This window comes from Mixophyes fleayi, chromosome 12 (genome assembly GCF_038048845.1).
Source record: "Mixophyes fleayi isolate aMixFle1 chromosome 12, aMixFle1.hap1, whole genome shotgun sequence".
Classification (NCBI taxonomy): Eukaryota; Metazoa; Chordata; class Amphibia; order Anura; family Limnodynastidae; genus Mixophyes; species Mixophyes fleayi.
In genome coordinates, this window is record NC_134413.1 from 71,721,634 (window position 1) to 71,747,235 (window position 25,602).

At 41.2% G+C, this 25,602-nt stretch overlaps 1 protein-coding gene and 1 pseudogene across 1 annotated transcript; one reads left to right on the top strand and one right to left on the bottom strand.

Annotated features, from left to right (window-relative positions):
* LOC142108940 (uncharacterized) lies at positions 1-4,870 on the top strand. The gene is made up of 4 exons (XM_075192914.1): positions 1-179; positions 265-329; positions 3,244-3,355; positions 3,596-4,870. Exons 1-4 carry the CDS (start codon positions 89-91, stop codon positions 4,465-4,467), a joined length of 1,140 nt encoding a protein of 379 aa, XP_075049015.1. The 5' UTR covers positions 1-88; the 3' UTR covers positions 4,468-4,870.
* The window catches only part of LOC142108364 (uncharacterized), a 159,526-nt pseudogene that overhangs the window by 44,464 nt on the left and 89,460 nt on the right, over positions 1-25,602 (bottom strand).

Below are 25,602 nucleotides of genomic sequence, written 5' to 3' on the forward strand. Positions count from 1 at the left end.
CTGACATTCCTCTGTCTCATCATAAATTATTAAATCAGTTATTATTAAATATATTTGTATTGTTTTGTGGGCTGTTTAGGATGACGTCATGACTGGTATTAAATTAGAATTTATAGAGGGAAGGAAAGAGACGTATGTGAGGGGTGATCAGCAGTGTAAGGAGGAGGAAATCAGCATAGGTGAGTAATAAACACTTATTACAGACAAGAGTCACATATTCTCCTTGTATAAACTATGTAATCAGTCACTGTGTGTTTCCTACAGATGGATCCAGTAACAGAAATACCCCAGAGAGATATCTCCGTCCTCTTTATTCACAGGAGTTTCAGGTAGATGACATTTTAGGGTCTTGCCAAATACCTAAATGCCAAAGTGATTTTATTATATTATCTGTAAAAAACAGCGTGGATCTTATACTCTCATATTCTTCTGTTTCATCTCACATTATTAAATCAGATATTATTTATTATAATATTCTTAAAGGGGTCGTGTCCTGGACATACATGGAGTACAAGTATGCTTGCTACGTTCTCCATCCTAAAATTCCTGCATTTATCCTCCATTTTGAGTTTGCTGGTTTATTTGGACTCTGTCTAGTCCTGGAGCTTACTTACCCCTCTTGGCATCCTCTGGGGTACTTCTCCTGATCCGCGGCTGCCGCGCTGCTCTTCGAGACCCCAGCCTGGTGTGCGGAGGCTGCTATCTGAGCGGACCCGCTGCAGCCTGACTCCTTAGTGGACAGCGCTTCTGCCTCTCCGTGCTGCCGGCGCTGACTGTTGGTGCGGACACCCCAGGGACCCCTGCTGTGGTGAGACAGATCACCATACTTACCCATCACTGTCAGGTCGTCGGGTGCCGACACTTGCTCAGGCTCTTCCCTTTACTGTGTGCGACTCGAGTACATGACAATGCTGAAGACTATACCCCTCTGCCCTGGGAGCTGGGGATGGACATTTTCTGTTCCTGTCCTGTAATCTGGGCTGACGTCTTGGTAGTGCCCTATTTTCCACCATAGAGAGCGGCGATTTGTCCTCATGCTGCACAGTTCTGTTGCTCCAAGTCAGCCTTCCATCCTGAGATACAGATTGGATCCCCAACAGCTGGGCCTCAGGCTCTGAGTGCATGCAGGTACCTCACACAGTGGCTGTAATTTGACTTATGCTATCTTGCCTGTTTGTGCTGTGATAACATCCTGGCACTTGACATCTAATATATATTACTCCTCTGGGACAGTCATTAGCTTATTTATTGAACCTCATTCCCATATCTGGATTATCCAGTTTGCCTTTTATAAGTGGTGTCTATACTATCTTGACTCTGTTCTATGATCCTGCCTTGGGTACTTTCATGGTAAGACTTTCATACAAGTGTTTATCCATGAAATACAACACTATTATTATACCCATTCCTCTATATTGGGATGTATTTTCCTCGTTATATGATCATGCTGCTCTGGCCGGATGGCTTGACCGGTTTGCCTATTCCTCTACACCCACTGACAGTTCTGGAGAAACTCCATTATGTGTGCCCTCCCAAACTACCACTGTTCCTAATGCACCAACCTCACCTACTTACCCTGAGGTCACATTGCAGCAGCTTCTACAGCTGGCCGACCTTTCCCTTTTTAGACATGATATGCAACAAATCCAATAGTGAGGGGCTGAAGCGGAGACTCTAGAAGATGCTACAGCACCTATGAAGGGTCAAATTGATAATTTGGAAGCTCAGATGTTGGCATGTAAGCAGACGCTTTCTTTTAGTGAGGGGAGTCTCTGATGCAATAATACTCGTTTTGTGGGGCTACCTGAATAAGTGGAGGGGCCTGGTACTGAATGTTTCTTGGAGAAATGGTTAATTCAAGCTTTTGGGAAGGATTCCTTTACGGCTCAGTTCGCAGTGGAGCAAGCTCATCGCATCCCTTCTTAGGCAGCTCCACCCGGGGCACCTCCCCGTGCCTTCATAGCCAAAATCTTACATTAGAAAGACTGATACAACTCTGCGACCATTCCCCTCTTATATTGTCTGTAGACTTTGCCATTACCAGGGGTTCAATCTTTCTGGAACCTGAACTCTTTTAGTTACCTTTAATGGGCAAGGGACCTGATCTGGTTGTCTTGTGGGAAGAGTTCTTTGTGGATAATGCAGAAACAGTCCAGCCCCCTCTTGCCTTTGGCAACTGCCTAAGAACTGTACCTCTAAATCTACGTACTCTCACCGGTACTGAGGGTTGCAGTTACCCCTGGCAATCGCCTAAGAACTATTTCCCTAAAATCTCTAGACTCTCACCGGTACTGTGGGTTGTAGTTACCCTTGGCTACTGCCTACGTTCAGTTTCATCATCTTTACCTATCACTGTAAGTTCCGTTCCTTTCCGGACAAGTACCGGTACAGAAACCATTGTGGATCAGGGGACTTCTCTATCAACTGTTCCTTATTTATTCCAGTGGCAATGAGTGATATATCAGTCTTGACACCATCCACTCGGTGTCTCACTGGACTCGCTCCTGCACTTCCTACTCTACGGCCTCTGTAACTCTATTCCTGGGTTCTCCCCAGCCAGTGGACATCTCACAACCCTCTGTCTGCAGCCAAGTCTGTCCCAACAGTGAACACCGGACTTTCGGAGCAGACTCCGGGTTTTGCTGTACTGGCTGGAGGGGTTCCTAACAGTTAGCACTTCTGCCTCACAGCACTGGGGTCATGAGTTTGATTCCCAACCATGACCTTATCTGTGTGGAGTTTGTATGTTCTCCCCGTGTTTGCGTGGGTTTCCGCCGGGTGCTCTGGTTTCCTCCCACACTCCATAAACATACTGGTAGGTTAATTGCCTGCTATTAAATTGCCCTTAGTCTCTCTTGGTCTGTGTGTGTATGTTAGGGAATTTAGATTGTAAGCTCCAATGGGGCAGGGACTGATGTGAGTGAGTTCTCTGTGCAGCGCTGTGGAATTAGTGGCGTAATATAAAGAAATAGATGATGATGATGATCAGGGGTGCCCATGAGTCCATGGGGACCCATGCCATCTGATATATACTGTATTATTGTCAGTCTTGATATTCTTCTGTATGTTTTTGTATACCTGCATAAGTGTTGGAAATTTACTAATCTTTGATGTAATGTGTCACACCCGGTGATTTATATCTATCACGTTTATTCAGAAATAATTATTTTCTTTATGTTCTGTTTTGAAATACCAATAAAAAAACTTGACTAAAAAATGATCATTCTTTTGTGGGCTATTTAGGATGACGTCCTGACTGATATTAAAATAAAAATTATAGAGGGAGAGGAAGAGACGTATGTGAGGGGTGATCAGCAGTGTAAGGAGGAGGAAATCCCTACAGATATCGGCACAGGTGAGTAATAAAATGTATTACAGTAAAGAGTCATATATTTTGTTTATTGAGTCATTACAAGAATTCCAATTATGACTGCATCTAAGCAATGTGCTTAATAATGCGCTTTTATAGTTGTAATGAAGTGTTCGTCAATTGCAAATTGAAATTAAACAACTGAACAACTCGCTCATAGTTTGAAAATTTTGGGTATTGTAATCTGCAGCTCAATGTCCTTCCTTACATTTATTTTACTTTCAGCAGATGGATGTAAACGCAAGAATATCTTGGGGGAGCAACTGATTTTATCTACAGATTTTGAAATGGAAGATAACAACATTACTCAAGATTCTACAGGAGAGAACCCAATTAACCTAAATATATATCCAATACTTTACAGTGGAGATAAATTATCTGAACTCTCTAATCATGAGGAATGTAATCCTGATAACATAGATATTGTTACACATCGTACAGCTCATACAGATGATACATTATTTCCATGTTCTGAGGGTGGGAAAAGCTGTACAGTTAAATTATCTCTTCATAAACATCAGAAAAGTCACATAGCTGAGAACCCTTTTACATGTTCTGAGTGTGGGAAATGTTTTGTATATAAATCAAATCTTGTTGAACATCGGAGATCTCACACAGATGAGACACAATTTCCATGTTCTGAGTGTGAGAAATGTTTTGTACAGAAATCAAAACTTATTAGACATCAGAGAACTTACACAGGTGAGAAACCGTTTCCATGTTCTGAATGTGGGAAATGTTTTACACAGAAATCAAAACTTGTTGAACATCAGAGAACTCACACAGGCGAGAAACCATTCCCATGTTCTGAGTGTGGGAAATGTTTTGTATACAAATCAAATCTTGTTGAACATCAGAAAACTCACACAGGTGAGAAACCATTTCCATGTTCTGAGTGTGGAAAATGTTTTCCATGGAACTCAAAACTTATCAAACATCAGAGAACCCATGCAGATGAGAAAACATTCCCATGTTCTGAGTTTGGGAAATGTTTCGGATACAAATCAAATCCTTTTGAGCATCAGATAACAAACCATATCCATGTTCTGAGTAATGAAAATGGTTTACAAACAAATCAGGTCTTGAATATCACATAGGAGAAAAGCAATTGGACATGAAACAAGGAGCTGCAGTACTCTTTATATTGTAAAAACAGTTGATTTTATTAATGTAAATTAAACTAAGCATAATATATTTACATAGTTTATACACAAAATTTGATCACTCATGTGTGGAACTATTTTATCTACCAGATATCGTCCACACTGTACACAGTTAAAACAAGATTACCTTGATATATTGGGTACTGAGTAATATATAATTCTGGCAATGGGTTGGAGATATAATGTGGGATCTGAGACACTGTTACAGTATGTTTGTTCATACTCTCTAATTGAAGGTGTGAGTTCATATAATAATCCTGTAATCTGTAATACTTTGCCATTGGGGATTGATTATGAATCTTGAAAAATGTGTCCCACGGTCTAAATGCAATATTGTGATGTCATTTTTGTTCAAAAGCTCTCATTTATATTGTATGCCCATGGCTAAGTGGGTCAAGATGTGTCTACAGGGGTGCAAAACTTTGCTCCATCTTATGGGGATCTGAAATATAAAAGTTCAGTAGTATTGACTCTTTTCATTTCACCTTTGCAATAAGACTTGTTCAGAGTGATCCGGTTATAGTAAGTCAGACTAGTGCAGGGATTGTTCTACAAGCCTGGTCAGTGATGGGCTCCATTTGTCACAGTGTCTCCCAGCCTCTGACACTGCACAAGTGAAAATTTTAAATGAGTGATGTGCCAGGGTTAATAATGGTACAGTGAGCCCCCGCAGCCACATAACACTACCCAACCCCCTGTATCATGCAGATTCACTTCCTCTATACATAAAATAACTAAGCAGAAGATAATCAGCCATCTTGTGCCTGCCTAGTGAAGCCACTGACAGTACACATAGCAGAGACATCAACAGCTTCTTACATTTTATAAATTCTAATTTTCCAGCAGTAATTCAGGCGATACCCAAGGGAGAATTAATTAGGGACAAAATTGTTCTGATGATAACATCTATGCTCAAAGATCAAATGAACTGAAATCTAGGCTTGTACGAAAAGCAGAAAGGTCAGTGAACAGCAAATAGCCAATATCTTCCAGAAACATTGGAACATCCTAAAGTCTGATGATGACCTCTAAGAAGTGTTAGAGGATAGGATCTCTATGACATGGTGTAGATCTAAGAATTTGGGGTTTCATTTAGTCCACAGTGTCTCACCATTTGAAAAGAGAATTTCTAATAGACCAATGGGTTTTTTCAAATATGGCGTGTGCCGGGCATGCCAATTTATGATACAAACAAAGGAGTATAAAGATCGGTTCTTGAGAGTTAAATCAAAGGATTCATAAATTGTAGCTCTCCGAATATTATTTACTGCTTAACCTGCCCCTGTAACTTAAACTATGGTGGCATGACAGGCAGGTCACTCAAATATAGAATTTTGGAGCATGTAGGCAACATAAAGAGAGTCAAGAGAAACAAAGATAATTTAAAACAACTAACATATGTTGAAAGGCACTTTATGAAGTGCCATGACTGTGATCCAAGATCACTACAGGCCTTTCTCATGGAACAGATCAAGATGGGTTTGAGAGGAGGAGATCTCCATCAGGAGCTCAAGAGGGAATCAAAGAGAATTCTCCTTATGGATTGTTTAGCTCTTATCTGATACAGGGCAACTCAGTTATGATATAATCACGATAAACATTTGACATTCTTATAATTCATATGAATACACTAATAAAAACTGTTTCATTTATCAAAGGTGATTGCTAGATATGGAAAGCAATTGTTATACAGAAAGGTAATTACTTGCAAACTAATAGATTAGAATGTATAATAGATATTTACTAATGGCATCATTTGGCATTACATATAGGTAATTATAAACTCCACATATCATTGTGTTCTCATTTTTTACACAACTTATGCACTTTCATTTTTGGGCTTTTATTACATTTTATTTTTGCTATCCACTCCATTGAACTCATCTGTGTCAGCAGTGTTTCACAGTCCTGATTTACAGCTCGATCTTGCTCCAGCAGCTTCCCTTGTACTGTATTGCTCTCTAGCTCCAACTCTACACAGTCCACATCTGGTATTATACAATCCTCTACTCTGCACTGCCAATCTGTTATACTGGTGAAGGTTGGTACTGCATCCTGTTGCAAACTCCATATACCTGCTAAATTTGGTCCTGGTGCATCCTGCATCCCAGTTGCCATAGAGATCTCACCTCAACATCTCATTGCGTAGTCCTCTGTGGTGCCCACTTACCTGAATTAAGTTACCACTACTCGGGATTAAGCCCTGGGGACAACCGAGCACCGGCAAACACATCTGGTTCTATAGGAAAGGAGGTTGCTAAAGATGAAGCTCTCATCAACGACAGGTTCTGGTAACTGGTAGGGTGACTTGTGACAAAGTAAAAATATTTATATTGTGACTCTATTGTATCGCTGGAAATAGTGTTGATGAATGTGTGTTTTATTCCTGTACATGTCCGATACATCATTTTTGTATTAGCTTCTCAAGTCTTGTTTTTGGGATAAATAAGAATGTTTAGAGAGCTATGTTTATATTTGGATCAAAACTCTCAAAATTCATATCATGTATAGTTCTGTTTAAATTCAAGCCAAAACTTCATTTCAGAAGTTAATTTTTTTTTATTATAGAAAAGTTTTATTTAGATTTATGCCTTATTTTAGTTTTTATAGTATCATAAACAAATCCGTTTAATATTGAGTTCAAGCCTCGTTTTGGAGCTCAACATAGCTGTAAGTATTAGCTCTGCCATATTCCAGCCCACGTCTCGTTTTAGTGCTTGAGGTCTTTATGTTTTAGCCCTGTTTCCATCTAAGTCCAAGCCTCGGTTTGGAGCTGAATGTGTTTGCGTGTATTAGTTTTCTTTTATTTAAGTCCAAGCCTCGTTTTGGTATTTATATGCATTAAATCTGTTTCTAAATCCAAACCTCATTTTTGACTCCATCTAAAAGAATGCAGCCTCACATTGAATTTCCTTCAAGCCTCATTGCGAGTTAAGCGAGGACTTCCGTACAGGATCTTTGTCTCCACGGCGGCACTTTATTGGCTGCTATACACTTTAAAAAGTCAGACAATTAGTAACATTGAGAAAGACTCAAATCTGAGGAGTCAAAACGCGTTGGTCACTGTGGTGATTCCTCGCTGACCAGGACGTTCACTTGGTTGGTGATTGGAAGGAGAATTCCGGGACTAATTTCAGCTTTACCTTCCTCTGAGTCTTCGTGTGAGCTTTGTGGTAGGGTCATCCACCCTATATTTATGTAGATGGTACCTATTTGTGCACCAGTTTTTATCTATATGGAATGTGAGTATATTTTTAAATATTTGGTATTGGTGTAATAAAGAATAATGCAGTAGATATTTTTAGGTCTTTTTTCACATTTCCATATTGGGAGCTATATACTGAAAGAAGACTTTATGAAGATCAATGTAGAGAATACAACGCAATAATACAAGAAGCTTTTAAGGAAGCACATTATATAAGGGGGTTACCCCATTCACCTACACGTGGTTCACTGGTTTCCAGAGACAACTGCACCACTAGGAACTGAACACCAGTTATTGTACAAGAAAAATCGTTATTCTTTGGACTTTAATGCTCTTCTGGGTGGAGGATATTTAAGTGTTAACATACTACACTATGTTTTATATATTATCCAGCTGGGAAGTGTTGCTTTTTGAAGACTTCCACTGGTCTCTTAACCTACATATACTTGTGAGCGCCCAAGCACGTATATAATATATAATAATTATATATATATATATATATATAATTATTTATATTATTTCACACCAAACCACATATACTATGTGTACCAGATAAATATAAATTATTTTGCTTATCTGTACAGGTTCCTGTTGGCTCAATATTGCTTGTCTAGTTCACACCATACATAGATATAAAGAATGAGAAATCCCATATAGTATCTTTTCATAAAAACAAATTTATTGAATAATATAAAAATTGCACATTCACAAAAAATAAAATAATCAAAGTCTTATCTGTAATCCAGGTGTAATTATACCAGTACTCACTGTCATTAATCACCACCAGGGGCAGGCTAGGTTGGGGGGCACCTGCCCACCGGGCCGGTCACATAATGGGCTACCTTAGGCTGGATCACTTAGCCACTAGCCTTTTTTTCCCTTTAAAATGGTCCTAATAGGCTGTTGAATCGAGGTTTCCCCCCAGGGCTAAAATTTGCCACCCCTCCCCTGATCACCACTCAGTGGAGTCAGAAAACAAAAGATTGAATTACTGGTGGTTCAATTCCAATCTTGGATACAGAGAAAGTTTGAGAAATATATCACATGTAATGACCTCAACACGTTTCGTCTACTAGAGACTTTATCAGGAGAACAAATTCACCTATATGTGCATTTATTACTTATACTATAGCTGGTGGCCATTTTGCACATGCACAGTTCATATTCTTCAGTGCGCATGCGCGGCTTGAGAATTAAGTGCAGATCGTTCGTGATTGCACCAAGTAAACACCTAGGAATGCCTCACATTACCTGTAAAATATATCAGAAACAGAGGCAGAGGATCTAAGAGACCTCATATATGTGGCTTAACAATTTCTTAATTTCTTACAAGTGGCAGCCATAACAATTCCGTGCACGGCACCAGTTAGCTTATTGTGGTGCACACCTGTCTCGTTAGCAAATTAGATAAGGGCAACATAACCCATATACACAGCCACAACATTAAAACCACCTGCCTAATATTGTGTAGGTCCCCCTCCCCTTGTGCCAACAAAACTGTTTTGACCATGCGAGGCATGGACTCCACAAGACCTGTGAAGGTGTCCTGTGGGATGTGGCACCAAGACGTTAGCAGATCCTTTAAGTACTGTAAGTTGTAAGGTGGGGCTTCCAAGGCTTGGACTTATTCTTACAGCATATTCCACAGATGCTCGAATGGATTGAGATCTAGGGAATTTGGAGGCCAAGTCAACACCTTGAACTCTTTGTCATGTCCCTCAACCCATTCCTGAACACTTTTTGCAATGTGGCAGGGTGCATTATCCTGTTGAAACAGGTTACTACATTCAGGGAATACCGCTGCCATGGAGGGGTGTACTTGGTCTGCAACAAAGCTTAGGTAGGTGGTATGTGTCAAAGTAACACCCACATGAATGCCAGGACCCAATGTTTCCCAATAGATTATAATCTAGAGTATCACAATGCCTCCACCGGCTTGCCTTCTTCCCATTGTACATCCTGGTGACTTCTCTTCCCCATATTAAACGATGCACACGCACCTGGCCATCCATGATGTAAAAGAAAATGCGATTCATCAGACAAGGCCACCCTCTTCTATTGCTCCATGGTCCAGTTCTGGCACTCACTTGCCCATTGTAGGCATATTGGTGGTGGATCAGCATGAGCTCTCTAACCGTTCTGTGGCTACACAGCCCCATAGGCAGCAACCTTCGATCCACTGTGTGTTCTGACACCTTGCTATCATAGCCAGCATTACCTTTTTCAGAAATTTGTGCTATAGTAGCTCTTCTATGGGATCGGACCAGCCAGGCTAGCCTATGCTCCTCATGCGCTTGGGTGCCCATGACCCTGTCATTGGTTCACCGGTTGTCCTTTCTTGGACTACTTTTGGTAGGTACTAACCACTGCATACCGCAAACACCCCACAAGATCTGTCGTTTTGGAGATGCTCTGACCCAGTCATCTAGCCATCACAATTTGACTCTTGTCAAAGTCGCTCAGATCCTTACGCATACCCATTCTTCCTGCTTCCAACACATCAACTTCAAAAACTAAGTGTTGACTTGCTGTCTAATATATCCCACCACTTAACAGGTGCCATTATAACGAGATAATAACTGTTATTCACTTCACTTGTCAGCGATATTAATATTGTGGACGACTGGACTATATATATGTATTATATATACACACACACGGATCAATTGTTTAATTTACATTAACAGTTAAATGATTTCACAATATTTGGAGAATTGCGGAAAACTTGTTTCATTTCCAATTGCTTTTGTCTTGTGTGAAATTTTTGATGTTCAACAAGTTTAAATTTCTGTGTAAAACATTTCCAACATTTTCTCACCTGTGTGACTTCTCTGATGTTTAACAAGATTTGATTTATCTGCAAAACATTTCCCACACTCAGAACATGTATACGGTTTCTCACCTGTGTGACTTCTCTGATGTTTAACAAGAGATGATTTATGTATAAAACATTTCCCACATTCAGAACATGGAAATGGTTTCTCACCTGTGTGAATTCTCTGATGTTTAACAAGATTTGATTTCTGTGTAAAACATTTCCCACACTCAGAAAATGTAAACGGTTTCTCACCTGTGTGAGTCCTCTGATGTAAAACAAGATTTGATTTCTATGCAAAACATTTCCCACACTCAGAACATGTAAATGATTTCTCACCTGTGTGAGTTGTCTGATGTCTTAAAAATAAATATTAAAATATTAAAAATATTAAATAAAATAAATATTAAAAAAATATTAAAAATAGATATTAAATATTAGATCTGTGTTTAAGTCAAGTTTGTTGAACATGATAGGAAATGATAAGAGAGCTAGTTGACCTTATGCTAGTGGTCAGTGGATTTGTCCTGTAGAAGGAGAAGAAGGATGATTTTGGAGCAGGATGAGAAGCAGCAGGAAAAGAGAGAGTACACCGAGTAATTCATAGTTCACCAAGGCGTGTTAGAGAGCGGTGTAACCTTTCAGAGAGGCCATTTTGTATGATGACCTTAAAGGTGTTTTGGCATAAATGACAGCTCACAGTCATGTTCTTACTGGGCTTGAGAAATGATTTGCCAGATTGCAATTTTGTTTGCAACTGGTTCTGTTCAGCACCAGTAATGGGCATGGCCAAGGCACACATTGCATGCATTGGAGTGTGCTTCTGAAATCACAGGGCAAAAATACCCAAAATATACATTTTCCATGTGATGATTCTGAATAGCAAGACATAAAAATAGAGTTTCCCAGAAGAGCCTTTTTCCCAAAATAGATAAATAGAGGATACATGTGCACAAGATATAATAAATATAAATCCTTGTGTATGTAAAGCTGCTGCAGTCTCTTTAGATAAACATAGAAAACTGAGATCTTACATACGAAATATACATAAATGTATGTAAGATCTGAGTTCTAATTGGATTCATTGATGGCCCTTACTGATTGGCCAATATACTTTTAGATTTCCAAGCAGAATTTGGGCTCCATCCTTCTGAAAATATTTCACTTGGAGGTGGAGAAACGCGTCACGTTATAGAGTTGTTGGTTGTACACACAAACACTGTGGCCGCTGTTGGGATATCTTCTTATGGCAGACTTATAAGCGCTGCTCTTTCAATGACCGGAAAACTGAAAACTATCATCAGGAGAGAGGTGACATCCTGCAATTAACTCCTAGTTATTGCTTCAGAGCTATTTGAGAATGGAACAATGTTAATGGGAAAAATATAGACAGGACAATCTCTGTCTCTTCTCTCATATCTCCAATTTATTGCAATATATTATTCCTCTGGTGTTAGAGAGAATCATACAATAAATGGAAGTAAATGTTCCCTACAGATTGGATTGATAGATATTGAAATGTGAATATCATCATGTAGTTACATATATATATATATATATATATATATATATATATATACACACACACATTTATCTATCTAAATATTTATGTATATATATATATATATATATATATATATATATATATATACAGTCGTTTTTCCTTCCTTGATTCCCACATGCGTGAATATTGCACCAGTCTACTCTATATGAGCGATTCCAACAGGGCAACATGTCTGCAGAGTTGCTGTTATTAATGTATTAAGTTAAGTGCTATTTTTTTATCACATTATGTATTGTGTATTGGATTCTCTAATTAATCATTTAGAGAAGTATTATCAGTATAACCTATAATTATGACTCACCATAAATTAAGGCATTACCTGGCCTTTCATTCCTCTTCTGTGTCTTCCTGCTTCCAGCTGGATCATCATCATCATTTATTTATTGATCATGTTCAGGAGAACTACCAGTGGTAGTTGTGGTAGTTGTTAGTAGAACAGGTACAGGGTATCCGGCCTCTATAACTCTCTTTGTGTGATATTATTTCCCACCTGCTGCACTGTGTCATTAATTCTCATTAAAGGATCATTTAATTTACATACATATAATTTTTTAACTCTTTTTCTGTCTTTCGTCTTGTGCATTATGAATACTTAGTTAGATCTTTCTTAATTGATTAAATTACACATTCCTTTAGTTGAGCCTACCATACTCCCAGCTATACTACTAGGTATCCACCACTTTACCATCTTATTTTCCTTGACTATTCCCTTGTCCACTCTCCTCTTCTTCCTGGGGTACTCTCTGTATACTCCACCATGTCCTCGTACCTTCACCACATTATCTTAGTGTTTTCTGTCTCTCACACCTTCTACTCCAACATCTCATCCCCCTTCTACCTCCTTTTCTTTTAACTTTTTATTTGTAACAGCAGATAGATATCAATATACAGCACAACCGTACATGTTGTTGACATTAAATAAGAACCAAGGTTACACAATCTAAAAATCGGAGAGGAAACAAAAAATGAAATAAAACAAAACAAAGCAAAAATACAAATGACTATAGAAATATAGATTATATTCTATGTCACATTCCAATTGGTAGTTGGGAATTAACAGCCTAGGTGGTGAGTGTACAAGTGAGGACTTTTCCCGTACCAAAGATAGACCATGTAAGGTTGGATATATATAACAAATAGAACAAACTGCTGTTTTATTTTTTAATTTTTTATGATGAGGGGGAGAAGGGAGAGGGACTGGGGTAGAGGTGGAGAGATTTTCCAAATTGGAAATACATCTCCTACCTCCTTTTCTTAAATCTTTATAGTAGAAACTGGAGCTTTACATAAGATCTGAAACCACTTGATTCCCATTTCCCTATATACATAATCATCTTGTCACTTCAGCCCCAGCTGACAGCCTCCATTACTGTCCCAATCAGGAAGGAGTGTAAACCATATTCTGCCACTGACCCCCCCAGCTTCCCCATGCACTGTCTGACAATAGATATAAACTGAAAGTGATACAGAAAAGCTGATTGTGCCGAGATAGGATTACAGTTACAATCCCCCCATACAAAGGTATGTATCTGGTCACTAGTATTTGGATATATTGTTATCCCCATTTGGCACATATAATTCCCACTCTAGAATCCAAGACTTCTCCTGCGCTGCCCCCCTTCACTGGAACGACCTCCCTCGCTCCATCCGTCTCTCACCCAACCTGTGCTCCTTCAAACGGGCACTTAAAACTCACCTGTTTCTTAAGGCCTACCAACCATCCACTTAACCTCTCATCTCTTCGGTTCTCCCCTTTGCCTCACTGGCTCCCTTCTGTGCCTGATTCTGTCCACCCTCCCTTAGGATGTAAGCTCGTATGAGCAGGGCCCTCTTTCCTCCTGTCTCCATACCTGTTCTTCCACTCCGTCTCTACTGTATTTGCCTGCCCGGAGTTTACGAAGTATTGGTATTTTATGTTTAATGTTCTGTACTGTTTTGCCCTGTATGGTCTACTGTTTATACTGTGTACGGCGCTGTGGAAACCATGTGGCGCCTTACAAATAAATGATAATAATAATAATAATAATAATAATAATAATAAAGACTCTGTGGATTCATCTGGTTGAAGTATATGGATTTCATAATATGGTTCTGAATGAAGAGTCAATGGACTAAAACTACAGGTTCATAAATATATATCCAGGTGGGCTCCATGTGCCTCTTTTGGACTACAAATTGTCTGCTGGACTATATCCTGGCCAGTTACCCCCTCCCTTAGTGAGGACAGGAAGTCTGGAGAAGCTGGAGCCCCTTTCACAACATAAATGTATAGAAGGGATTGAAACAGGAAGTTGCTATTCATCATCTGGGATTAAGCCCTGCAGTAACCAGTTTGCTACTCTATTGTTCTCTCTAGGACTGTGTCAGACTACTATGCACTAGACCAGCTGGGGGGAAACCCATGTGGGGATGACTTCTCTCCACTCCCATATCCAACCCCTGATTTGGGAGCCAATGGCATTCTGTATGGATTTGGGATAACCTTACAGGACGGGATTTCACCTGTGGGTATTCTGAACTGTTTAAAAAGAGCCTGCAAGGAGACCAAGGGTTGTTTATTGGATATCCTGAGCTTGGTATTGAAGATCTGTCTCCTACCAGCTCCAACGTGTGTCCTGATTACAATTTTACATCTAGGCACATCTCTGGCTCAACATCGTGCAACAGTATAACTCTGCCCCAATGGAAGCTGCTTGTGAGTCTGCACATCTGGGGGTAAATGTATCAAGCTGAGAGTTTTCCGGCGGGTTTGAAAAGTGGAGATGTTGCCTATTGCAACCAATCAGATTCTAGCTTTCATTTTGTAGAATGCACTAAATAAATGATAGCTAGAATCTGATTGGTTTTTCAAACCCGCCGGAAAACTTTCAGCTTGATACATTTACCCCCTGCTGTGCCTACAGGAGTAGGGTGACAGGGGTCCAGGCTGCTAACATCTCGGTAGTGAACATAAGGCCGGGAGGCCAGGACCAGCAAGCCTAGAAGTGTAGAAATCGGAGGAATCTGGAAGACCTGAGTACTGAGCTATTGTGACAAAAGCATCAGGACCAGAGACTTTTTTACAACTTAGCCCGGCCAAAGAAATACTGTTTAAACATATGTAACGGTTCCTCATATCTTTATCTGGGGATGTGTTGGGGAGGTTTTTAGATGCTGGCGATTTAATATAGTTATTGTGTTACAGTTGTGTTTGCACCTTCTGTAATAAAGGTACTATTATAGCTACCACTCCTCTTTGTCTGCGTGATCCAAAGAACACCAAGGTACCAGGGCTACTCTGTGGGCCTTGACTCTAATGCCCTGGTGTCCTGACACTGATCATCAAAATCTGAGGAGCATGACTGTCCCAATACTATCCCCATTCATTATAGGTTTTCATAAGACGCTGGTCTCGTCACATGAAAAGAAAAATGTCCAGATAGTGGATAACTGACTTGATTCCCATTTCCCCCCTTAGCACCCACTCTTTTAAGGAGGTGAAAGCTTCAGGAAGATGCCTCTTACAGAATGGCCGCATCAAGTGAGGTGTATGATGCAGAACATGTCTCCTTACTGATCCCATTAGTCACCGAATCTTTCTTTGGAATTGACAAATGATGAATTAGGCTGAATATTCTGGGCTTTGGTTTAGGGACCATTTACAGTGCATAATGCATGGCTGACATCAAATATCCGTACAGTTTCAACTCTTTGGACTCCCTATAAGGAACTCTAAAAACATTCTTAAACCCATTCTCCAATAATAATGCTGCCTCCCTGTCTGGATGTCTCCTTAGTCAGGGATGCTTTGTATCTATATTTAATTTGTTATGTCTTTTTCAAGCAGGTTTCCCATGCCTGAACTGTCTTCCGATGTTGAAAACACTTAGCAAGCGGCTGCCCTCCACCACAGCTGAACATTCATGTCTGAGTCTGCATGGGGCCACATACATTGGCCATCAATAAACTGCCAGCATGTTCCCTTTCTTGCTCCTACCAACACCACAGCAGGCCCAGGAGAAGACCACTGCCAACCCATTGCAGGAAATCCCAACCTCATTTATAGCCACATGGGACATCCAGACAGCATGCCCATATTCAGGGCATAAAATAACGTTTCTCCCCTTCATTACTTCTCTGACATACAATACCTTTCTGAATTACTTTGAAACCCTTTCCCACATCAGCACATGAATTTGGCTGTTCCCTAAGTGATTTCTCTGATATTTAACAATTTGGAATATGTGTAAAACATTTACCACATTCAGAGCAAGAATATCTCTCCTGTATGACATGGTCTTTCTCCTGTATGGTGCGCAACAAGAAGTGAATTATGTGCTAAATATTTCCAACATTCTGTAATATGGTTTCTTCACGGTATGACTTCTCTGATACTTAAGAAGTAATATTTTAGGAAAACATTTCCCACATTCTGAGCAGGACCAAGATTTACCTGGAGGAGGTGGGAGGGCAGCCATAACCCCTGAGCTGCCTTAACCTTAGACCTCACCTACCTTTCCTTGAACAGTCACAATTTGTGTTGGTCAAATAGGCTGAACCTACTAAGAAAGGTGTTTGGGCTGATCGGGGGGAACTCTTGGCAAACTGTGCATGGTTTGAGTGGATTGGCAATTGGATTAAATTGTCCTGATTTTGCAATTGGTATTAATGACAGGTATTGCACAGGTACTGGTCCCAGTGTACATCTATTTTGCCTAAGAGAAGCTGACTTGTACAGTCAAACAAATAGCTACAATAAAAAGTGTTGCATCCCTCTCTCTCTGTGTAGTGAATAAAGCTCTTTTGAAATATGCCCATAGCAAGGGAATTTCTTATCCACATAAATATCTAGTTATTGCTACAGTAAGAAGAAAAACACAGACACAATTCTTTCATTAGAAAATGTATTGCATGGAAATGGTAAAATAACCAAATGCACAGTGTACACATAACAACATATACAACAAAATCATAACTAGTACAATAAAGACATAATGGGGCTTATTCAGAGTTGGACGCATTTGCGCACCAAACGTACGTTGGAAATAATGTACACAAAAAAGTGGAATTACTCATTGATGTTGAGTCTCAAGACGCCTGCAGCTCAAAAACAGTTTCTTTGTGACCAATGTAGGTCTGCCCCCCCCCCCCCCGATACAGTGGGGTGCAGATATAAAATGTAATTAAAAATGGAAATGTCAATTACGCAATACTCAATCAGCAAATTAGAAACAGCTAAATAGGGCTGATAGTCATCATCATATACCTGCACCAAAAATCTAATACCTGCATGAGGATCGAGCCCTAAAAGGCGTATTTGCAGATGTTATGTTACAATTACATGAACTCACCCATACTGTGCTCAGCCCATGCATGCTAGTCCCTGCACATCCTTATTCTGCTTTTCCAGACAAAGGCGGACGGATGTCAGCGATATAAATAACTCTATATATGGACATATACTTTCTGGATTTTGGAATCATTGCAGTATGAAAATACACATCTTATGAAAACAATGACGTACGTCTAACTCTAAATGACCCCCAATATATACATTTCCTTTATACAGCGATGGTAAAGATATTTTGCATTCCCCACTAGAGCAGATCAAGCTCCACCTAGTTTGATGTCTATGTACTGAAATACCAGCTGTGCGATGTTTTGCTTGTTTGTTCCACCTTCAGATTGCTTTATTTTATCTTGTACACACCATCCTGAAAATGATACTACAAGCATTTATTTTCTTAGTAGCCTCCTTCCGTGATTTTAGCCATGTATTTATAACATCAGGGAGAGTGGATTGTTTTCTTGCCCCAGGATACAACATAAAGCTGCTCACTGGGTACAATTATACAGAAAGCAGAGCAGAGCAACACAAACACACAGCTCTGCCCCGTGGTATCACCACACGCGTTAAACGTACAGAGGGAAACCAGGACGTAAAAGTTGTGTATTTACTAAAACTTGGAGTAAAGCCTATACAAGCCATTAAATACATGTGATGGTTGGAAACCCCTTTAATTATGCTTCTGAAAGGATTTTATTTTATACAGGGCTTTGTCACTAAAAACAATACATTGGGTATAGTGAAACCACCTAAAAAGCCTTGACATAATTGAGATTAAAGTTGCATTATCAAATAATTGTTACATATTACCTTTTTGCCCCTTTCCAGCTCCAGGGTCTGCTCTATGCAGCCGCTTTTCCCGGGACACCTTCGTTTCTGGCTCCTCCGTGTACATATGGCTGTGGCAGTGGCTTGTGAGCAGGAGGTCCAATTAGAAGCCACAATCTCCATGACTCAACTCCTGATTGATCATCCTGCTTACTCATACTTCTACTTCGGGGAGATCAAAAGGGGGCGGGGTGAGTCGATTGCATAATTTGGCCCTGCGCCAAAATGTCAATTTAGTCAGAGCTGTGAGATGAACCACGGGAAACACTTGTGCATGGAGCAGGCCCCGGGGCTCCAGAGAGAGGAGGAGCAGGTGAGTAACATGATAACATGCAACAATTAGGTGGTAATGCAGATTTAGGTGCTCCTCTGCTGCAGCATATCACTATCATGACAGTGTATTGTCTTGGCATCACAATATTCAACAGAAAGGGACTTTTAAAGAATATATATACATGATAGGGCACCAGCATACACGTGTACAACAGCTGTAGCAGTTAATAGATTGGAGAGAACATGAGGACTGGAATATCCAAATCAGTTTAAGACAAAGAATAAGACTCTAGAAACACTGTATCTACTTAATCAGGGAATTTATTTTACATCTAGATAACATTTAACATGTTTCATTCCTACAGATTAAATTTTGTTGTCTCTGAGGTACAAAATGAATAATGAACATCATGGGAATTACTAAACAATTGGTTATTTTAATAAAAGTATAATTAATTATGTGGTAGTACAATGTAAGGAATGTGAAGAAAGAATAATATCATATAAAACACAAGGCATCGGAAAGTATAGAAAATATATATTATATTTGAACTTGGAAGTTTTATATATATATATATATATATATATATATATATAACTCTTGGGAAAATGCGAACTGTCAGATACTGTACAACAGAGTAGGATTATATTAAATTTTAACACACTGGCAGAGTGATTGCATAATTCTGATCTTAATAAGATGTAGTTAGTAGATTTTACCATACCCTGTGGCTGGTTTCCCATCCGTGTAAAGATTAACCCTTCCAATGCTGCGGTGCCAATTGGGTTAACCCCCCAGTGCTATGTGCTGGAGGTGCAATGTATTTTAAAGTGTATTTTAATAAATATATAAATGTAGATATTGGCGCTGAAAGGGTTAGCCCAGGAGTAGAAATGTATAAAGTGATATGTGTGTTTATAAAATGTTATTTCAAATGTGTATAAAACAAAAGAAATTGCTTCTCACCCCACTGCTGGTCCAGTGAGGATCGGAGCTCAGCCAGAGCTTTAATTCCTCCACTCCGGTTCCCATTTGTAAGTACAGGATGACTGGAGTGTCGGAGGGGTCTCCAATCCCTGATGGTACAGTGGGGGCTGCAGGAGCAGCCCCTGGATAAAGTAGGAACCAGGAGCTCTCTGTGTGTAAACTCCGCTGGCAGCTGTAGTTCAGTGGCTTCTGGAGGAGACTTGCAGCGGCGCCTCCTAGATTCACACATGAATCCAGGAGTCCCAGTCTGCAGAGCACCATACTGGAGCTCAAAGAGCCTGGGGACAGCTGGTGGCAACACTATTCTCCTACAACTCATGTGCAGTTGGCATTCACAGTCGGTGAATATCTGCTGACAGGTGACACCAGTAGAAGTGGTCAGTAACAGCCAGATACAGACAGTAAGAAGGAAACCCAACTAAACTGTTTAAGATCTCCCTCTCCAAACACTGGGTAGCAGAGTAAGACCATCCAGTCACAGTTTATAACTGGTGGCAAGCAATTTGATAATGCTAGGGTTTTTTTTTTGGAGAGCCGAGTTACTCAAGTGAAGAGCTCCTTCCACACAAGGGAATGCAAAAGATGGTTAACTACACCGCAATGTCCAAGGTAGATCTCGAAATCCTGTGCAAAGCAAGAAAAATTGTACAGTAAAAAGTCATCATCTGCTGCACCATGATTTGGGTCCTGTCACTTTACCGAATTTCAGGACGGTGTTGGAGACAGTGATTTACACTTGCAGGTGTTTGGAATGATTTCTAAACCCCATGCTTTGTCCAAAAAGGAGTGGGTCAATTATTTGGTCCTTACAATGCAAGGGCGTGCATTAGAGGCCTATTGTGTATTGACCCCAGATGACTGTGCAGACTCTGAAGTGGTAAAGAAAGTTCTCTTTAAGTGCTACATTATTACCCCAGGAACCTACTGGCAGAAATGTGAGGATCTGGCAGAAGCCTTCTCATCAACCATGAGGAATTTGCTAACCAGCTGTGGCAGTTCGTGATGAGATGTGTGAATGGATCTGGTGTCAAGACCTGGGTGGATTTAAATGGTTTAATTTGCAGGGAGCAGTTATCTCGCCGTTGCACACAGAGGGTAAAAAAATTGGTACTGGACCACAACACAATAATATTTGAAGTAGCGGCCCAGTTGGCAAATCAAAATGTAGTGGTTTGGCCACCCTGGCAGAAGCGCCAGTCTAGCAGCCAACACCAAAGAATTTTATGAATTGAAGAACATCCCTCTGCTGTTGATCACTCCGCCAAGCAAGTAGTTACAATCCTGTTCTACAAACTAGGTCCTTGTAATTAAAGCCACGGAGCCAGAAATATATTGAAAGTATTAAACTGTTTAATGTAGTGAAAAACACAGTCCATGTGATGCAAGTTAAACACAGGCCAGATCAGTGAATAAACAGACTTCCAGGTATAAGGCAAATATCAGGTTTACCTCCAAGTGACAAGATAGAGATGAATGCTAAATGCTTACAGAAAAGCAGAAACTGGCTAAGCAAGGATTTCCACAGGAAAAGAGAAAAAGCAAGGCAGTTAGTCCAAGGGTAAATAAACATTACAGGCACAGAAACATTAATGACCATCAAAGGAAACTGGGAGAGGCAGGCATATATAGGAGACAATCAGGTGCGAATGATTAACATAGTGCAGCTAGTAGTCCCTGATAGTGAGAAGAGAAGGCAGAATAACAGCACCTCTGGTGGTTCACAGGTACTGCAGGGTCAATATAATAATAAATATAGTCCCAGAGGCAGGAGCTAAAGCAGCATCATGAGGCAGATCCTAACAGTAGCCACTAACCCAGGTGCTTGTAGCTAGCTGCAATTCCACCCTGTTCCTGGAAGTCATCAGACTAGACTGGATAGGAAGTGTTATGGCTGTGGGAAAACCGGTCACCTAAGGCCAGACTGTCCCACAGGCTGACTTGCATACCCGACTAAGGGAGGTGGGCCTAAAAAGATTGTTCTTGCCCCAGAAAGTCCAGTGGCGTATCTCACAGAGAAAAGTGACTCAGTGAAGAGGCCAAAAAGACACCCAAAAAGAGGTGGAAGCACCCAAGTTGGACCATTGCAGGGAGAAGGCCTGAGAGTCTCAGGGACCTCAATCACTGTGGTGAGCCCCCCATCCTTGCTGAACCTGCTGCAGCATTGCAAGGCTAGACTGCCAAAGTCACAGTTCCAGATGGACTCGAAGTACCCACGGTGAGGGTGCGTCTCGATTCGGTAGCTGGCAAATAAATGTGAGATGTGCTCCTGGGAAACGATCTTGGTCATGGGATGTGGACAGGTTTTTGTCATCCCCATTACCCAGAGTCAAGCTGTCAGACTACATGCTACAGGAGTGGCAGTCTAGAGGAAAAGACCCAAGCTACTAGACAACAAGAGCTGCAACAACATTTTCCAGCCCAAAAGAAAAGGTTGAAGCTGCTAGATCATCAGGACTTAGCCAGCTCTTTACCACAGAAAATACCCCATTCCCCAGCAATGCAAAGTATGTTGTTTCCAGCACATCTGCAATTAAATATGGTGGAAAATATTACGTTATGAACTTGATATTAAGGCTGGTTGGGTGAAATAGACCTTTTATTAAATGGAAATGCTATTAATTTAATTTTTGGGCTGGTGGGGGTGAAATTAATTTAAAAATCAAATCGGAATGTTATTAATCTAATGTTGGGGAAGGTTGGGAGGAAGGAAGTTTATTTATTAAACATAAACACTAAGAATATACTGTTGGGGTTTTTAGGGGGGAGGAGGCCTAATTATTAAACATGGGAGCTATTAATTTAAGGTTGGGGCTGTTTGGGGGGTAGGAGGCTTATTTATTAAATTTAAGTATTTATTTAAGTATTTAAGTATATTAATTTAATGCCGGGCTGGTTGGGGTAAAATATCCTAATTATTAAATGTGTACTTTATCTCGCTATCCCTTAGAATCTTTAATAGCGTCGCCCAACGTAAACCCCTAAAACCTAACCATCTAACTGAATCTGCCCGGGAAAATTTGCTCAAATCATGAGCAGGACCACTCTTACCGGCCCAAAAAACAAATGAATGGCCGACCAGCCAAAAATGCTTCCCATCCTGCCGTGAACCTGCAACATGGAGTAAAATGCACATAAAACAAATTTCAAGACATAATACATGGTATTAGAGAAAGACACTACTATATATTTGCGTGCAACGCAGGGTGACGCATGCGGAGCTACAACCGGAAACCCCAAGGTGCCACAAGCCAATCAGGCCCCCGGGGAAAAGAAATGGCAAATCCCTCCACGCCTCCTTTTAACAAGACAAGCAACGCATGTCATGGGTCAGCCTTACCACATTGCATTATTAAGCCTAGAGCGCAACATCTGGCCTAACATACTGTTTGAAACACTTAGACCTTCACCTACCCGAAGCCACGATACTCTGTTCCGACACACCCTCCTCCGCCACTACTGTAGCCGCTCCTATTCTAAAAGAATGAGTCCCATAGTCTGCTGTATCCAATCCAAGTTTAGCAATACAATTCTTAAAGACCGCGGAAAACTGGACCTTCGTAAGGGGGTACCTATCATGGTGCCTAAGCCAATTACCACCAGGAGCAGGGGACATATCTCTATACAAACTTGTAAACTCAAGCGGGCAAACTGCAATATCCTGATTACGATGCTAGGTAATCCACCGCCCCCTACCCAAAGGATCAGTCTTCGATCTATGGATCTTACAAGCTATGTTATCATTCTTAACCACAACATTTCTGTGAAGTAACCCTGAACCGATTGCCGATCTAGATGAAGCTAACAACTCACCTGTAAACCGCTTATGGTGGACAACCTTCTATACCATCTTTAACCTTTACCAGAGTTAACTTAACAACTAAAATAACGACACAGAGACTTGAATTGGCGTTTGAAAGGTCAGGAATTTATTATAGGCGAAACCTGCTGGGGAAAAATTGGTGGCCAACATAAACAGACCAATCAGCATCCAGGCCACACCTACTAGTTGTAAATTCCGTCCAAACTAATTTGGACTCGACTAGGCGTAAAATGCCAAACTCCCCCATTTGGCATATTAGCTGAGGCCCGCCCGCCTAAGCGGAGCCCCTTAAACCCGAAGTGCTATTCTGCTAATTGCCCAATCCCTTTAAGAGGAGAGTGCCTACTACACCTTCAATGTAACAAAATGGCCGCTGATTGGGCTGCTTACTGCCACAGCTAAGGTTTCCCACCAGGAACCGCAGCCCGCCACCAACCGACCTCTCATAGCCAAACAAAAAAAACAAGTATCTGCTCTATAAAGTATGCCATACCCAAATCAGACAAATGTACACCATCGGGCCTATAGTACTGCGTCAACACAGCCCTTATGGACGGATAACTAATGCAGCCACCACCTACTTCCTGAAAGGTCTTCCGAACCGCCCTATTTACCTTCCCACAAGCTTTCTCAATCCGTGCTGGTTTATCCGCCCCTCTCCAATTGCGCCTAGGGATAATATCGGACCATGTAAGGTGAACTGTTGGCCAATGTAACTTAATGGCCGCGACATCAGATCTTATATGTTCAATGAGCTCTAAACTGGACCACTTACCCAGGTCATTCCCCCCAAGGTGAATTACAAGTTCTAAAGGGCGCCCAAACCTACTCTCGGTGTCTTTTAGTATCTTCAACAGAGATTCCCAACGCATAGCCCTAACACCTATCCATCTTATTGACTCCGCCCTGGAAAATTTGCTCACATCATGAGCAGGGCCGCTCTTACCGGCCCAAAAAACAAATGAATGGCCTACCAGTCAAATACTCCTCCCATCCTGACGTACACCTGCAACATGGCGTAATTTATTAGTAGTAAATTAAATGGCAAAACGTAAAACATAATTAATACTGAAAACAAAAAAATGCCACATTCGCGCATAACGCAGGGTGACCCATGCGGAGGTAAAACCGGAAACCCCGGGGTGCCACCGCCAATCAGGCCCCCAGAGAAAAGAAATGGCAAAACCCTCCACGCTCCCTTTCAACAAGGTAAGCAACGCAACGTCATAGGTCAGCCTTATTACATCGCCCTGTCTAAGGCTAGAGCGCCACAGCTGGCCTGACATACCGCTTAAAACACTTAGACTTCCATCTACCCAAAGCCATAATGCTCTGCTTAGACACACCTTCTTCTGCCGCTACCGTAGCTGCCCCTATCCTAAAGGAATGCGTCCCATAGACCGCTGCACTCAAACCAAGCTTAACCACGCATATTTTGAATACCGCTGAAAATTGAAACTTTGTAAGGGGAAAACCATTACTATGTCTAAGCCAATAACCACCGGGAGCAGGAGACATATCCCTATACAACCTTGTCAATTCTACTGGGCTGCAGGGGCATCCACGGGCGCTCCTGGAGCGCCCGCATCTAACATGGCCGCCGGAATCGGGATGGACTGACGCGCATGCGCGCGCGTCTGCGTGCGCGTCGTCGCGCATGCGCATAAACTTTTCTAGCCGCCGCGGCCGCAGCGGAACCGCCGGGGACACCCACCCCACTACCCGAGAGGGGGGAAGAGGAAACACCCGTCGGCGAGGCCCGGATCTGGGCTCGCCGCTTAATAAGGGCCGAGGGGGGGGGAACAAGCCTCAGGGAGGCGGTGGGGTGGAACCCTAACTCTCTTGGCCCGGAGCATAATGGGGGAAGGAAAAGGTAACAAAAAACAAACAAGAAAAAGAGAGAGGGGAAAGTGGGGGGGGCAGGGACAAGAACTAGGGGAAAAAGATAAGGTGGAGAAAACAAGGAGGAGAATGGATTGGGAAGAAATGTGAAAAGAAAAGAACACTGAAAATACAACTTAAATAAACACGATCACAGCAATAAATGCAATACCAAAAACAGTATAACACAGTTAAAAAACACAGTGAAAAAACAGTTTATGTAGCAATACTTACCAGGACAACAGAGAGCCCATACTCACTTAACAAATCTATCCGGCAAGAGGAAGTCACATCCTTTTCCTATATGTTATAAGCCTCCTCAGGAAAGCAAACCCCTCCCCTTCCGGCTCCACTGATTGGATAACTCAG